Source organism: Microcebus murinus, chromosome 2 (assembly GCF_040939455.1).
Source record: "Microcebus murinus isolate Inina chromosome 2, M.murinus_Inina_mat1.0, whole genome shotgun sequence".
Classification (NCBI taxonomy): domain Eukaryota; kingdom Metazoa; phylum Chordata; class Mammalia; order Primates; family Cheirogaleidae; genus Microcebus; species Microcebus murinus.
Window position 1 is genome coordinate 10213299 of NC_134105.1, and position 17286 is coordinate 10230584.

General features: G+C 47.2%; 1 protein-coding gene and 1 long non-coding RNA gene across 2 annotated transcripts in view; both read right to left on the reverse strand.

Moving 5' to 3' along the window:
• The window catches only part of SPATA21 (spermatogenesis associated 21), a 31618-nt gene extending 21410 nt beyond the window's left edge, over positions 1-10208 (reverse strand). The window contains exons 1-5 of the mRNA XM_012763082.3: positions 10077-10208; positions 7578-7729; positions 4848-5067; positions 923-1230; positions 515-563 (exon numbers count right to left, since the gene is read on the reverse strand). Of these exons, the coding sequence (XP_012618536.2) occupies positions 515-563; positions 923-1230; positions 4848-5067; positions 7578-7729; positions 10077-10208 (861 nt within the window). The remainder of the gene's footprint in view (positions 1-514; positions 564-922; positions 1231-4847; positions 5068-7577; positions 7730-10076) is intronic.
• Positions 10209-10236: 28 nt separating this feature from the next.
• LOC142861946 (uncharacterized) lies at positions 10237-14107 on the reverse strand. Its single transcript, XR_012913066.1, has 4 exons — positions 14021-14107; positions 11209-11345; positions 10485-10615; positions 10237-10326 (listed from the first exon to the last, which is right to left on the reverse strand). It is a non-coding gene; the product is annotated as an uncharacterized LOC142861946 (long non-coding RNA).
• Positions 14108-17286: the final 3179 nt, after the last annotated feature.

Genomic DNA, 17286 nt, shown 5'->3' on the forward strand with positions numbered 1-17286 from the left:
GTGCAGGGGACACGGCTGACTGGGCTCAGCCAGCGTTGGGGTTTTGCCAGTGCATACAACAGGAAGAGACGGGCGCAGGTGTTGGCAGGGCTCGATCATGACACTGTGTATTTGCAGGTTGTCTGGTCAGGTCAAAGAGGAGGGGACGGTTGGGAGGGGTTGGGAAGCCTCCCAGGTGTTCAGGGAAGCTTTGGATCATGTGGCTGTGGCTGAGGACCAGTGGCTGGAAGAAACCCACACTGATGTGGAACGAGCCACCACCTGGGTGGTGTAAGAGCACCTCCAGGGTGTAAGAGCACCTTTGACTCTGACTCAAAATACACATACATACGTACACACTTGCATATGGACAAGCACACACATACACACATGCACATACATGTGCACATTCTCACACGCACACCTTCCCCAGTTTACTCCAAATACTGTCCGAGTTCCACCTCCGTCCCCTTCCTCCTCCTGAGTCCCTACACCCCCTACCTCCCATCCCCATCCCCACTGTGGCCCTACTTACTGGTGGAGGAAGAGGCCCCGGTGCTGGCTGCGTCTCCACAGCCTCGCCCCTAAATAGGAGAGAAACCCCCAGGTGGGGGAGGGCTCAGCCCAAGGCTTGCCCCTCGCGCCCACCTCTCAGCCCCCAGGACACTCGGTTCCAGCACCCCGGCCTCATCCACTCGGCCTTCTCCTCTCAGAGGGGCTCCTTATTCCCTCACACCCCCATGTATTCAGGCCCACGGAACAAAGAATTCTGGTATTGGAGCTGTTATCCAGATGGGGAAACTGAGGCCTAGAGAGGCATGACTTGCCCAAGATCCGACTCCAGGTCAGGACTAGAATTCACCTCACCTGTGACTTTTGGCAGAAGAGCAACTTTGTTGGGAGCAGGGAGTGGGGCCGGGGGTGGCATTGGAGAATGACTTACCCGTCTTTGGGTGTTTCATGTCCTGGCGTGGATGGCAGGGAGGGGCTGGCTGGCTTTTCCTCTGGAGTTGCCGTGGGCCTTGGCGGTGTTGTTCCTTGGGAGCTTTCCCCAAGTTCCCCTGGGCCAGGCTCTGGCACAGCTGCCTGGGCCCCGACGTGTGGGCTGCTGGCCTCCTTGGAGGGCCTGTCTCCCAGCGGCTCAAGACACAGCTGTCCACAGCTGTCCAAGACGCAGCAAGGCTCTGTCGGCTGCACCACATCCGACCCATTTGCTGCCTGGTGATCTGAGCTGGGCTGATAGTTGGGGCCCTGCCAAGGACAAGGACACCAAGGATGGGGAGCCCCATCATGGCTCCCAGGTGAACCTCACACCCACCCGGAAACCAGTTATTGCACGATTCCTAGGGTCCAGGCACTGCAGGCACCATCTTACTGAATCCTCCCAGCACCTCTAGAAGGTAAGCACAGGGACGCCCACGTTTTGAGGGATGTGACAATTGAGGCCCAGAGAAGGTGTGGCCTACCCAAAGTCATGATCCCTGGGAAGGTGGAATGGGAGCCTGGAAAAGTGAGAAGATGCCCTTTACATGGCATTTTCCAAGGGTTGTTTCAAAGATCAATAATCCCTCATGATGCTCCTTAGAAAGTGGGTTTACACTAACTAATGTTAAGACTTAGGCTGGGCGCAGTGGCTCATGCCTGTAATCCTAGCATTCTGGGAGGCCGAGGCTGGTGGATTGCTCGAGGTCAGGAGTTCGAAACCAGCCTGAGCAAGAGCAAGACCCTGTCTATACTATAAATAGAAAGAAATTAATTGGCCAACTAATATATATAGAAAAAATTAGCTGGGCATGGTGGTGCACGCCTGTAGTCCCAGCTACTCGGGAGGCTGAGGCAGCAGGATTGCTTGAGCCCAGGAGTTTGAGGTTGCTGTGAGCTAGGCTGACGCCAGGGCACTCACTCTAGCCTGGGCAACAAAGCTAGACTCTGTCTCAAAAAAAAAAAAGACTTAGGATAAAGTAACTGTAACCAACACAATGTGGTCCTGGAATAAGGAAAGATGAATAGATGAATGGAACAAAACAGAGAGTCTACAAATAGACCCACATATGTGGTCAATTGGTTTTTGACAAAAATAAAATTTAGTGGGGAAAGGATCGTCTTCAACAAATGGTGCTGGAATAATTGGACAGCCACATGCAAAGAAAAATAAACTTCCATCCCAAACTCATACCTCATACAAAAATGAACTCAAGATGGATCATAAACCTAAATGTTAAACCTAAAACTATAAAGTTTGAAAGGTTGAAAACTATAAAACTTGAAGAAAACATAAGAAAATTCTATGTGACCCTGGGCTGAGCAAAAATTTCTAAGATATAACATCAATAAAAGAAAAAATTGATAAATTAGACTTTATCAAAATAAGAACTTCTGTTTTTTGAAAGTCACTGTTTAGAGAACAGAAAAGACAAGCCACAGATTGGAGAAAACATTTGCAAATCATATTAATATATCAGAAAAAGGATTTGTATTCAGGATAGATAAGAGCTCTCAAAACCCAATAATAAGAACACAACTAACAAATATTTTTAGAAAAGAGCAGAAAGTGAAAATAAAAAAACTACAAAATCGGAAAAAAAAATTAATTGTATACAGACAAGAGTCTGGTATCCAGGATACAAAAAGAACTCTTACGACTCAACAATAAAATGACCAATACAATTAAAATGACAGGCAAAGTATCTGACTAGACATTTCTCTGAAAAAGATATACAAACGGTCCATAGCACATGAAAAAATGCTCTCAACATCATTGGTTATTAAGGAAACTCAAACTAAGGACATGATGAAATTCCACTACACACTATTTGTATGCTTAAAATTAAAAAGGTTGACCACACCAAGTTATAGGAGGATGTGGAGCAACTGGAATTCTTGTACATTGCTGATGGGGATGTAAATACTACAACCAGGCCGGGCGCGGTGGCTCACGCCTGTAATCCTAGCACTCTGGGAGGCAGAGGCGGGAGGATTGCTCAAGGTTAGGAGTTCAAAACCAGCCTGAGCAAGAGCGAGACCCCCCGTCTCTACTATAAATAGAAATAAATTAATTGGCCAACTAATATATATAGAAAAAATTAGCCGGTCATGGCGGTGCATGCCTGTAGTCCCAGCTACTCAGGAGGCTGAGGCAGTAGGATAGCTTGAGCCCAGGAGTTTGAGGTTGCTGTGAGCTAGGCTGATGCCACGGGACTCACTCTAGCCTGGGCAACAAAGCAAGACTCTGTCTCAAAAATAAATAAATAGTACAACTACTTTGGAAAGAAGTTTGGTAGTTTCTTAACAAGATAAACATCCACATACCCTATGATCCATTCCACTCCTAGCTATTTGCCCAAGAGAAATGAAAGCATATGTCTATATGGACACAAATGTTCATAGATATTTTATTTGTTTTTTTTGTTTTGTTTTTTTTGTTTTCTTGAGACAGAGTCTTGCTTTGTTGCCCAGGCTAGAGTGAGTGCTGTGGCATCAGCTTAGCTCACAGCAACCTCAAACTCCTGGGCTCAAGCAATCCTCCTGCCTCAGCCTCCCGAGTAGCTGGGACTACAGGCATGCACTACCATGCCCGGCTAATTTTTTCTATATATATTAGTTGGCCAATTAATTTCTTTCTATTTATAGTAGAGACAGGGTCTTGGTCTTGCCCAGGCTGGTTTCAAACTCCTGACCTCGAGCAATCCCCCCACCTCGGGCTCCCAGAGTACTAGGATTACAGGTGCGAGCCACCACACCTGGCCAGATGTTTTATTTGAAATAGTCAAAAAGTGGAAACAGGCCAGGCACGGTGGCTCACACCTGTCATCCTAGCACTCCTAGCTTAGGAGTTTGAGACCAGCATGAGCAAGAACGGAGACCTGTCTCTACTAAAAAAATTAGCCGGGCATGGCGGCGAATGCCTGTAGTCCAGGCTACTTGGGAGGCTGAGGCAGGAGGATCACTTGAGCCCAGGAGTTTGATATTGCTGTGAGCTAGGCTGACATCACGGCACTCTACCCTGGGTGACAGAGCGAGACTCTGTCTCCAAAAAAAGAAAAAGGAAACAACCTACGTGTGCATCAATAGGTGAATGGATAAGTAAATGGTGGGATAGCCATGCAACGGAACACTACTGAGCAACGACAACAAAAAAAACCCAAAGTATTGATACACACTGTGACATAGATGAATCTCAAAATAAACATGCTAAGTGAAAGAAGAATTTATATTGTACAATTTCATTTAAGTAAAATTCCAGGAAATACAAACAAATCTATAATGATAGGCAGTGACTGCTGGGAATGGGAACTTAGAGGGAGGAGGGGTGAGAAAGGCACAAGGAAACCTGGTGGGGGGATGGCTGGGGGGTGATGGATAGGTTCGCTGTTTTCTCCACTGTGGTCGTGGCTTCATGGGTGTATTCCTGTGTCAAAACACTACATTGTGCAAGTGTCTGTCAATTATACCTCACTGAAGCTGTTTTTTTTTTTTTAAACAGGACCTTATTTTGTAGTCAAGTAAGTTTAGAAAAGGCAATGTACTCTAACTTGTCTTGCAAGACCCCACAGGCTCAGCAGCTAATAGAGTGGTTCTAGGATATCCTTGCATACAGAAACCTGTCTCAGCTTTGCTAAACCCAACATGCCCTAATGTTATCTGTATACAGAAACCCTCACCTGTGGGGCCACTCTGGGAGCAAGACTTCAGTGCTTGCGGTGCAGGCTGGGGGACATCCCAGCGACCCACACAGCCGGGCACTCAGCAGTACAGAGGGGAGCAAACGTGAGTGAATGGGGTGGGAGGACCAGGGGGTTGGCAGGGGGTTGCTTCCCCTATGGGTAGGTCATTCCATTCCCTTCTGCCCGGATCCCCGGGGGAGTTACCTGGCAGCTCTCGGGGAGCTGACCCTCCTCAGTCTCTGGGTTCTGTTGCCTCCCCTGCTGGCCCTCAGTCTCCTTCTGGGAGCCTGGCTGCTGCGGCCCTTCAGGTACCGGAGAAGCCCTGCCAGGCGGCACCTCCAGCTCACTCTCTGGCTCAGGCTGATCCTGGCCTGCTTGCAGCTCCGCAGGCCCTTCCTGGGGCGCCCAAGATGACTGCTTCTTCCTGGGAAAACAGACAAGGGACACCTCGACTCCCAGACCGGGGCATTGTTTCACATTCTTACAGAGTTAGACACACCACAGGTGCATACTTAATGCCCAGGAGAACAAATGAAGGACTCATATGAATTCCTCAAACCACAGACACTTTGGTGTCAATGTTTAGGGGGGTTAGGATTTAAGTTTTTTAGTATTATTTATTGTTTTTCAGGAAAAAAAGAAATAGAAAAATCAGAACTGGGTGGCAGAGAGGTTAAGAGACTTTGAGCCTAGGGAAAGGTAACAGCTTGAAATCGGACTTTATGTCCATCTGATCTCACGTTAATGCTCTGGGGTATTTCCTCCCGGCTTCTTCCTATGTGTATACATGCGTATATTTTTTGTTTTGTTTTGTTTTGAGACAGAGTCTCACTTTGTTGCCCAGGCTAGAGTGAGTGCCCTGGCGTCAGCCTAGCTCACAGCAACCTCAAACTCCTGGGCTCAAGCAATCCTCCTGCCTCAGCCTCCCGAGTGGCTGGGACTACAGGCATGCGCCATCATGCCCGGCCAATTTTTTCTATATATATTAGTTGGCCAATTCATTTGTTTCTATTTATGGTAGAGACAGGGTCTCGCTCTTGCTCAGGCTGGTTTCGAACTCCTGACCTCAAGCAATCCGCCCACCTGGGCTACCCAGAGTGCTAGGATTATAGGCGTGAGCCACTGCGCCCGGACTATGTGCATATTTTTAATGGGGATTTACTTAATTGCCATCTTCAAATAATTGCATGATTTTTAATAGTTCCAGTCACATTGTATATACAATTTTGTGGTCTACTTCTTTCAATTAACATTATAGCCTAAATTTTTTCCATGCAAAAAAATCCTTCAGAAAAATGCTTGTTAATGAATGTATAAAATTCCATATTTTATAGATAACTGTCATTGAACATTTCCCTATTGTGTGGACAATTTAGGGGATTTCCAGGTTTTTAGTATTTAAAATAATATGACAGTGAAAATCTTTGTGCATAAAACTTTGCCTGAATCACCAATTATTTCCTTAGGGCCTATTTCTAGAAAATGGGTGAAGGTAAGGACAGTTTAAAGGCAGTTTAAACAAACTGCCCAGGCCGGGCGCTGTGGCTCACGCCTGTAATCCTAGCTCTTGGGAGGCCGAGGCGGGCGGATTGCTCAAGGTCAGGAGTTCAAAACCAGCCTGAGCAAGAGCGAGACCACGTCTCTACTATAAAAACAGAAAGAAATTAATTGGCCAACTGATATATATATATAAAAAATGAGCCGGGCATGGTGGCACATGCCTGTAGTCCCAGCTACTCGGGAGGCTGAGGCAGAAGGATCACTCGAGCCCAGGAGTTTGAGGTTGCTGTGAGCTAGGCTGACGCCACGGCACTCACTCTAGCCTGGACAACAAAGTGAGACTCTGTCTCAAAAAAATAAAAAAATAAAAAAATAAAAAAAAAAAAATAAACAAACTGCCCAGTTGATGAAACATATGTTGAAATGGTTTATATTTTCACCAACACGGTGTGCATGTGCTTGTGGAATGCAGTGTTTATCTCGGGGGGCTCAAACCTGGCTTGGGTTAATTCCCCTAACTTTTCATATAGAAGAGGGTTTTTTAGGAGTTTTTGGTTATAATCAAATTTAAATGATAAGCCAGCTAGACTCATGTCTTTCACTTTGCCTCTCTCTGGCCCTCTCTCCACCTTCTCTTTTTAGAAAGAATACATTCTTGCCAGAGAAAAGGTTAAAAATGGATACAAAATTTAGAAAATAATAATATCACGTAAATCTTTGTGCGTTTCTGTGTCTCTCAGCTTCTTTTGTTCATTCCTCTATTAATGCAGTGAATCCGTATTTATTGAGCATCTACTGTATACCAGGCACAGTACCAGGTATGAAGGATTTGCAGCCAAACAGGACATATAAATGCCCCTTGAATGAGACACGTAAAAGAGGTTTATGTGGCTGGGCACGGTGGCTCACGCCTGTAATCCTAGCACTCTGGGAGGCCAAGGCAGGCGGATTGCTCAAGGTCAGGAGTTCGAAACCAGCCTGAGCAAGAGCGAGACCCTGTCTCTACTATACATAGAAAGAAATTAATTGGCCAACTAATATATATATACATATATATATATATAAATTAGCCGGGCATGGTGGCGCATGCCTGTAGTCCCAGCTACTCGGGAGGCTGAGGCAGGAGGATTGCTTGAGCCCAGGAGTTTGAGGTTGCTGTGAGCTAGGTTGACGCCAGGGCACTCACTCTAGCCTGGGCAACAAAGTGAGACTCTGTCTCAAAAAAAAAAAAGAGGTTTGTGTTCTAGTGGGGGAGCTGGGATAAAAGGTTAACACGAATAGACTTAGTGCAAGTAGCGCCATGAGAGAGCAGTAAACGGTGCTGTGTCCAGGTGGACCAGCCTTAGTCTGGGAGTTCTAAATTCTCTCTCCCCTCCAGGTGGGTTCCAGGGGATTCTCTCCTGGACCTGTTCTCTGGGAAGCCCCTCAGCTCACCTTGGTCTTGCTGGAGGCCTCTGCTCCTGAGTCCTGAGCTCTGGAGGCCCCTCCTCGGATGCGTCTCTGTGTTCGGGCTCCTTCTCTGGCCCTCCTGGAGCGGATAAGGGCTGTGTCCCACTGCTCACTTCTGTAGCATCTGGAAACACGACCTGGACAGAGATGCCAGTGGCACTGGCTCAAGGCCTGGCCTTAAGTGCCAAGGAGTGGTTCCCCCCAGTCTCCCCAGGCATCCTCGTGGCCACAGGGACAGGTAGGTCCTGTGCCTAGCTGGAGGAGGCGTTGGAGAGAGGTGAGGAGGAGCCGAGAGGAAGGGAGAGAGAGGCTGGGGCGCAGGGCCTGGCCCAGCCGGGAGCTGTCGCGTAGCACTAAAGGCTCTGGCATGAACCTGGAGTTCAGATTAGAACCTGAGACAAGGGGATCGCCCCAAGGACAGCTTGACAGAGCAGTCTAGGGGACTCCAAGACCCTCACAGTGTTTTGGAGAGGCTTTCCGCGATTTCCACTACTTCAAATCTCAAGCTCTGGAACTGGGATTTGATCACTGTCTCGGTCCATCACTCTCCAACTGAGGGACCTGGACCCAGCTCCAAGCCTCACTGGAAGCAGCAAACTCCAAATGGCCTGACTCAATTAATTAACTGATATTCATTGTTATAATAAACAACTCTGATTCGACCTAATGCAGATGGGCACCTACCATGAGGCAGGACCTGTGCCAGGTGCCTTCTGGGGATTTAACCCAGTTAGTTCTCAACATAAAACAAGTGAGGCTCAGGCCGGGCGCGGTGGCTCACGCCTGTAATCCTAGCACTCTGGGAGGCCGAGGTGGGAGGAGCGCTTAAGGTCAGGAGTTTGAAACCATCCTGAGAAATAGTGAGACCCCGTCTCTACTAAAAAATAGAAATAATTTAATTGGCCAACTATATAGAACAAATTAGCTGGGCATGGTGGCGCATGCCTGTAGTACCAGCTACTCGGGAGGCTGAGGCAGGAGGATCGCTTGAGTCCAGGAGTTTGAGGTTGCTGTGAGCTAGGCTGACGCCACAGCACTCTAGCCCGGGCAACAGAGTGAGACTCTGTCTCAAATAAATAAATAAATAAATAAATAAATAAATAAATAAATAAATAAATAAGTGGATGAAGGAAGCCCTGACTGTTTGCCCAGCCTCCATCCAAGGCTGCTCCCCTCCAGGCCCTCTCCCCGCCCCAGGGGCGGCCAGGATTATACTAGAGGCCATGAGGCAGGGTAATACTTAACTCAAGGGGATGCTGACTTTTTTAATGGTGACATTTTTGGCCCTGGGAAAACTGGATGGGGAGGAGGATCTTTTTTTTTTTTTTTTTTTTTTTTTGAGACAGAGTCTCACTTTGTTGCCCATGCTAGAATGAGTGCCGTGACATCAGCCTAGCTCACAGCAACCTCAAACTCCTGGGCTCAAGTGATCCCCCTGCCTCAGCCTCCCGAGTAGCTGGGACTACAGGCATGCGCCACCATGCCTGGCTAATATTTTCTATATATGTTAGTTGGCCAATTAATTTCTTTCTATTTATAGTAGAGACAGGGTCTTGCTCTTGCTCAGGCTGGTCTCGAACTTCTGACCTCGAGCAATCCGGCCACCTCAGCCTCCCAGAGTGCTAGGATTACAGGCGTGAGCCACCGCGCCAGCCGGGAGGAGGATCTTCTTTATGCTCTTCAGTTCATGCTTCTTGGCACTTTCAAAAGGAACATACTTAATGGAAAGAGGCCGAGGGGTGGTGGAAGCTTAGGATACTGGCAGGGGGCTGGTGAGGGGCAGGGATGGAGCCCTGAGTAACTGTCAGGGGAATAGAAGGGAGCTGGAGGCCACAAGAGGACCATAGGCCATGGAAGGCACCAAGTAGAATAAGGAGGCAGTTCTGGGTTTGCTCACCCAGCATCACGTCCTGTGACAGAAGCCGGCATTCTTTTTGCAGCACCCTTCCCTTCTCCATTTGACCCATGGAGCTCAGTGGAGCCAACTATCACCTCTGTCTCTACCGTACCAAGAGATCCAGGCCACTCCCCCTGCCATGGTGACTGGTTCAGGGATGAGTATGTGACTACAATCTGGGCCAATGGCAGTGATGCCAGAGACTTGCTTCGAGTATTGCAGAGGTTTTCTTCCCGCTGGGGATGCTAGACCAGGGGATGTAAGATGGGAACGTGTAATCCTGCAGCAAAGCCAGGATGATCCTTGCTACCTGGCAGGGAAGGCCTGTCTGGGAATGCATACAACACAGAGGAAGGTAGAGCCAAGAGATACTCATTTAGCACCTTGATCCAGCCATACCTGAAGTCTATCATGGATTTGTCAGTCACCCAAACTAATATATTCTCATTCCTGCTTAATCCAGCTTAACTTGGGTTTTGTGTCCTTATAACTGAGAGTCTTAATTAAAGCAGTTGGGGAAGAAGCCGGGGCAGGGAAAGGGAAAGGGGCCAGCTGGGAGTGGAGGGGTCAGAACATGAGGTCCCTACCTGGCTGACTCCTGATGTGGTGGGCTCAACATCAGCCATCCTTCTGCTGATCCTCAGGCCAGGACTTGACTGGGCCCCTGGAGCCTTGGTCCAACCCTCTGTGTCCACCTGGGCATTTCTGTTGTCCGTCATGCCAGGGCCAACAAGGGTGCTAAGTGAGGGGCATCGGCTGCTGTCTCCCACAGGAGAAATCCGGTCAAGGCTCCACCAAGCCCATGACCCAGTGCTGCTTCAGTAGCCCACGTGGAGCCTGCAACGGAGAAAGCCTGGCTTAGGGAAAGGCAGGGCTGGGCCAGCAAGGACAGGCACATGCAGTTTGGCCACATTTTCCTCCTAACTCTCACAATGAGCCCAAGGAAAAAAGAGGCTCTGGACTGCAAAGAGACTTGCCCAGGGTCCAACACCTACTAGGTCACGGAGCAGGCTTTGAACCGTGGACTGTCAGAGCCCACACCCACACACTTTCCCCCGCAGCAGTGTTTCCTGAAGGTCGTCGTTTGGAATCTTGGTCCCGTGAGATGCTCCACAAGGTTCCGAGGCTAAATGGGTTAAACAAAATGGAACAGGCTCTTTCCTGCCGGACGTCTCAATGTCTTTAAAATACTGATGTGCCTTTTAAAGGGAGCCCGAGAATGTCACAGCTGTGTGGAGGCCCCGTGCTCTTAGATCCAGCTAGGGAACAGGAATTGGGAACATCTGTCCATCCGTCTCGGGACCCCAAGGTCTCCAATGGCAATGTGCAGTTCGCCAAAGCACCCACACCCTACCCCGGACGCATCCCTTTCTAAAGCCTTTCTTAGTGTCGCTCTGCCTCTCCCTCCCGCCCTCACCTGGCTGCGTCACACCATCCCCCACACAGCTTTCTGTTCCAGTCCAGTAATCCCAATCCCACAGACCCCAGCCTCTGTGCCCACCCCCCACTTCCTACCCCTCCAACAGCTCCCACCCCCATCCCTCAAGCTCCCCACTCTTCTCCCAGCTCAGCATCCGACCCACTTAGCCTCTCTCCGGCCACTACATTCCTTTGGGGCAACATCAACTCCATTTCTATAGGTATGTCAAGGGCCCTTTTTACTGTTCACTCGTTTCCAAGGGCAAATCCTACCCCCCACCCCCAGGGAGACCCTGTGACCTTGAAGATATTGATGGTGCTTCTTCCACTTTAAATCATGGCAGGCCAGCCAGCATCCCTGGAGACGCCTTCTATTTGCTGGGCATGTTTGCAAGCGGTATTCTCCTAAGAGCCCTGTGAGGCCAGTGGTTTCAGGCCTGTTTTAAAGATAAGGAAACCAAGGCTCAGAGTAGTCAATGTCTTGTCCAGTCCCACATGGCTGGTCTTCAGAGGAGCTGGATTCGAACCCAGGCCTCTCTGGTCCCCCAGACTGCTTATCTCACTCTAGCATAAGCTTGCAAAGAAACTTAAGTCATTCATTCACTCATGCAATCAATAGCTGTTTAATGACACGTGCCTAGTCAGGCCTTGGGGACACACTGGGTGTCTGATGGCTCTCACAGTTCACCTGGGGCACAGAGGAGGTGCACTTAATAGCTGCCGACCCAACTCCCCGCTTCCTCCTCCTACACTCCAGGTCCCTCCTGCAGTCTAACCCGCACCCCCACAATGCAAACAAGACCTCAGCTCCCAGGTGACCTCCCACCCCTGCAGCTCTGGCCTCCCAGGGGACCCAGGCTCTCACTTGACATAGAGAAGTCAGGGCTGTGACCAAGTCCCTCTCTCTTCCCTTGGAGCTCCTCTTTTTCCCCCCACCTTCTCCTGTTAGGGTTCCCGTAATCATTCCCTCTTTCTCTGAGCCTTCCTGTGTCAGGGGTGCATGACCCATCTGGGGAAAATCTCCCGCCACCCACTGACCCCTGAAACACGCCCCCCATTGTCCACTGTCTCCACCTCAGAACATGCAGTCTCCACCTTGGAATTTTTAGGCCCCAATATTCCACAAACTAAAGGTTTAAGGGGGCAGAGGAGACCCAGCCTCTCATCCGTCCCTCTCTGGAGCTTACTAACTGTGAGAATTTAGACAAGCAGGGGAAGCCCCAACCCTAGAAGAGGGGCATGGAATTCAAGGACAGATTTTGGGGAGGGCTTGGCAAATATAGACAATGTCCCCCTTTCAGATCATTTGGTACCCTTTTTTGTTAACAGCTTTATTGAGATTTAATTCACACACCATATAATTTACCCATTTAAAATGTACAATTCAATGGCTTTTAGTATATTCACGCAATTGTGCAACCATTACAACAATTTTAGAACATTTTTATCACCCTCAAAAGAAACCCCACACCCATCACTTCCAATAGCCCCAGCAAACCCACCCATCCCTCACCACTCAGCCCTAGGGAAACATTAATCTACTTTCTGTCTTTATAGATTTACCTATTCTGGAAATTTCATATAAACGGAATCATACAATATGTGGTGAGTGGCTTCTTTCACTTAATATAATGTGGTTTTTTTCTGTTCTTTTTTTTTTCCTGATCAAATAGCTCAGATTATGTGCATAATGTTTTCAAGGTTCATCCATGTTGTAGCATGTATCAGAATTTCATTTCTTTTTATGGCCAAGTAATATTCCATTGTATGAATAGACCACATTTTATTTATCTCTTCATAAATGGATAAACACTTGAGTTCTTTTCTGCTATAATGAATAATGCTGCTATGAACTTTTGTGCACATATATGAACATATGTTTTCATTTCTCTTGGGTATATACCTAGGAGTGAAATTCCTGACCCTATGGTAACTCTGTTTAGCTCCTTGAGTAATTGACAGACTTTTCCAAAGTGGTTGTAGTATTTTACATTCCTACCAGCAGCATAGGAGTGTTCCAGTTTTTCTGCATCCTCTCCAACACTTGTTATTATCTGTCTTTTTTATTATAGCCATTCTAGTGGGTATAGGTGTAAAGTCTTATCTCATTGTGATTTTGATTTGCATTTCCTTGATGGCTGATGATGATGATCCTTCCTTATGGGCATCTGTCTATTTTCTTATGGAAAAATGTCTATTCAGAGCCTCTTCCCATTTATATTGAGTTGCCTTTTTATTACTACATGGTAAATTTTCCTTATAAACTCTAGATACAAGAGCCTAGTCATATATATGATTTGCAACATTTTTCTGCCATTATGTGGATTGCATTTTCAGTTTTTTGTCTTTCAAAGTACAAAAGTTTTTAATTTTTGTTAAATTTATCTATTTTTCCTTTGTTGCTTGTGCTTTTTAGTATCATATCTAAGAATCCATTAGATTCTTATTATAATATAAATCCAAGATCATGAAGATTTGTACTTCTGTTTTCCTCTAGGAGTTGTATAGTTTTAGCTCTTACACTTAGGCCTGATCTATTTGGAGTTACTTTTTGTATATGGTGTGAGGTAGGGATCCAACTTCATTCTTTTGCATGTGGATATCTCATCCCAGCATCATTTGTTGAAAAGACTATGCTTTCTCATTGAATTGTCTTGGCATGCTTCCAGCAAGTCAACTGACTATATATTTTTTATTTTAAAATATTAAGGGTCAACTGACTATAAATGCGAGGACTTATTTCTGGATTCTCAATTTTTTACATTAATCTATATGTCTATCCTTATGCCACACTACCCTGTCTTGATTACTATGGTTTTGTACTAAGTTTTGAAATTGGGAGGTGTGAATCCTCCAACTTTGTTCTTTTTCAAGATTATTTTGGCATTGAGTACCTTTTTTCTAAGTGGTTTTCTCACCCGAAAAATCGAGAAACTTCTCTTGGAAATGTCAATGATGGCAGGAAAATAGAGCAGAGAAAGATAAGTGACCTAGAATAAATATTTCTGGAGACTGCCAAGGAAAGCTTGCCCACATCAAAACCCCACCTTGGCCCTGAACCTACCAGAAAGCAGCTGGATGAATCACAATGAGGTTTCCCACCCCTGCTCACCTCCTCACACACAGGATGGGCTCTACCTGAGCCTATATTCCAGCTGCTGGCTTGAATTGAACTCGTTTGGCATACAAGGTAGGGAGTAGATGGTAGGTCCAGCTATTCTCAGCAGCAGAGGTTTAAGAATGCATTTCGGGAATGTCCAGCCATGAGTTTAGGGTTTGAGAATAAAGCAAAGGACTGTCTGACCTCCTCCAACTACAAGGTAGTGTCATTTCCCCTGGCTTGTCACTGTTTCAGTGGCCCCCATCACACAATGAGGATAACAATTGTTGCCCTGCCTACCTCATAGGGGTTATTGTGCCAAGGTAACCTCTCCCAGAGGTCTTTCCCTGACTGTCCCCTGATTGAGTGAGGGGTCTTCTGTTTGCTCCCACAGCCCCCTGTAACTTTGCTACATCATAGTACCTTCCATTCTGCCTTGCAGATGACTGCTTTTCTAGCTGTCTACTCTGGCCTGTGAGCTCCATGACAGCAGGAGCTGGGTAGCCTCAGCACTTAGCACCTGGTATGGGCAGGTGCTCAGTGCCCACCTTTGCTAGACTGAATGGAACTGGAAGAGCTCTGAACACATAGTAAGACCTGGCTGTCCCTGGCATGGAATGACAATTCTCTTTGCAGCCCATGGGAGGAAAGGTTTCCCACCGGTGGCAGCTATAGGAAAGCCCCCAAACAGTCACAGTAGGCTGCCTTCATGCTGCTTGGCTTCCAAAGTAGAAGGGATGGAAGTTGGTGCTGATGGTGGACACCATCCCAAGGTTCAGCTCCTGAGAGCTGGTCCTAGATGCTCTCCCTGCTGGAAGTTTCTCTGACTCAATGGCCATGTGTTTTACTCCTAGGATACCCTATTTTCCTCTATGTTGTTCAGCACACACTGATGCAAGGAATCAGAGCATGAAAAAGAAAATGTGGTGGCCCAGCCCCAAACTGCCACTTGGCTTTGGAATACAGGCAGTTCAAAACACACACGCGCACGCGCACACACACACACACACACACACACACACACACACACTCATTCATTTCACTGTGGTAGGCCCTGTGCTGCTGAATACAGGATCCAAAGGTGGCAGTCCTGCCCTCCTGCCCTCAAGAAGCTCACAGTCTAGTGGACAAGCAGACAAATCAAAAGGATGATGAGAATGTGAGTGCATAAGAGTTTCTGTGTGGGAGTGTGCCCTCCTCTCCCCTCTACTCTCAACATCTCTCCTCTTCTACCCTTAAGAGGAGTTCTGTGTTCATCATTCCAGGGCAAGACTAAGAACAATTAGGAAGAACTCTCAGTTTCTGGTCCATTTCTCAATTTCTCCCTTGTAAGCTGAGAAACAAAGTAATGAGCAAAGTTGAAACTGGAGGTTAAATCAATTCACATACAGAGAGGTTTCTAAAGGGAGGTTAGCCTCATACCCATTACGATGGCTATTCTTTTTTAAAAAGGGGAAATAACCAGTCTTGGCAAGGACATGGAAAAATGGAAAATGGAAAAATGGAAACTCTTGTGCAATACTGGTAGGAATGTGAAATGATACAGCTGTTGTGGAAAATGGTTTGGAGGTTCCTCAAAAAGCTAAGCACGGAATTATCATGTGGCCCAGCAGTTCTGCTCCTTGGTGTGTGCTCCAGAAAATTGAAAACAAGGACTTGAACAAGTACTTGTACACTAATGTTCACAGCAGCATTAGTCACAATACCAAAAAGTGGAAACATCCCAAATGTCCATCAACAGATGAATGGATAAACAAAATATGGTATATACATACAACAGAATATTATTCGGCCTTTAAAAGGAATGGAATTCTAATGCATGCTACAATGTGGATGAACCTTGAAAAGAAAATATTATGCCAAGTGAAATAAACCAGATACATGAACAAATATTGCACAAGTCCACTTGTATGTGGTTTCTAGAATAGGCAAATTCATAGACACACAAAGAATAGAGGTTACCAAGAGCTGGGGGGCTGGGGAAATGGGGAGGTATTGCTTAATAGGTACAGAGTTTCTGTATGGGATGATGAAAAATTCTGTAAATCATGGTATGATTACACAACAGTGTGAGTGTACTCAATTTCACTACATGGTACACTTAAAATGGTTAAAACAGTAAAATTTATGTTACATATATTTTACCACAATAAAAATGTAAGAGTTAGATCAATCCTACAATAAAGAGCTTATACTGGCTAGGCGTGGTGGCTCCCACCTGTAATCCCGACACTTTGGGAAGCTGAGGCAGGCGGATCCCTTGATGCCAGGAGTTCAAGACCAGGCTGGGCAAAATAGCGAGACCCTGGTCTTTACAAAAAATAAAACAATTAGCCATGTGTGGTGGTGAGTGCCTGTAGTCTCAGCTACTCAGGAGGCAGGAGGATTGCTTGAGCCCAGGAGTTAGAGGCTGCAGTGAGCTACGATCCTGCCACTACACTCCAGCCTGGGCAACAGAGCTAGACCCCGTTTCCAAAAAAAAAAAAAAAAAAAAGAGCTTGTAAGAAGAGGAGCTGGAGAAAGTTTGGGAGTATTCAATAAGTTGGATATTTAGCATCAGCTATGGGCCCCACCTAGGGCCTGGCATGTTACAGACACCCAATTCATGGAATTAAGGAGAGAATGGTAGGTAGAAGGGATTTTGAGAATTTCTATGGTTAGACATTGTATCCCCTAGAATATTCTGTGGGAAATCCAAGTTAAGACTGGAATTCTTTTTAAATGACTTACGTTACTAAACTTCGCTTCTCTGAGTACAACTCCTTGTTAAGCCTAGGCCACACGGGGACCTGGACACATGAGCGGGTTCCGGTAAGAGTTAAGCGTGGAGAGGTCGGGTGGGGGCATTCACTTAGTTTGGTGGGTCGGGTGAGGATTTCTCTTGAAGGAGAGGCTCGGTTGAGCTTTACAGAGTCAGAAGGAAGAACACTGCCACAGAGGCAGAGCAGAGGCACAAGCTGGAGGAGAGATGCTGCAGGGAGCGCTACGGCTTTGCATCTCAGCCAGCGGGGCCCCAGGCCTAAGAATTGAGGCGATGGGAGTGACCCACAACCAGACCACGGATTGCATGCGGTCTGTGTGGAAGCGTTCTCTGCGGCCGGCCGAGGGTGCCTGGTGGGAGGAGAAGCCTCCAGGGCACCAGACTTCTGCGCAAGTCAGTGGCTGGGGCCTGTCCGCCGCGTGTCTTGAGCCAGAACTGCCAGCAGAGGGCGCGCAGGCGAGGAGGTGCTGAGGCCCACGAGCCGCCGCTCTAGCCAGAGCGTGGTCATAGAGTCGCA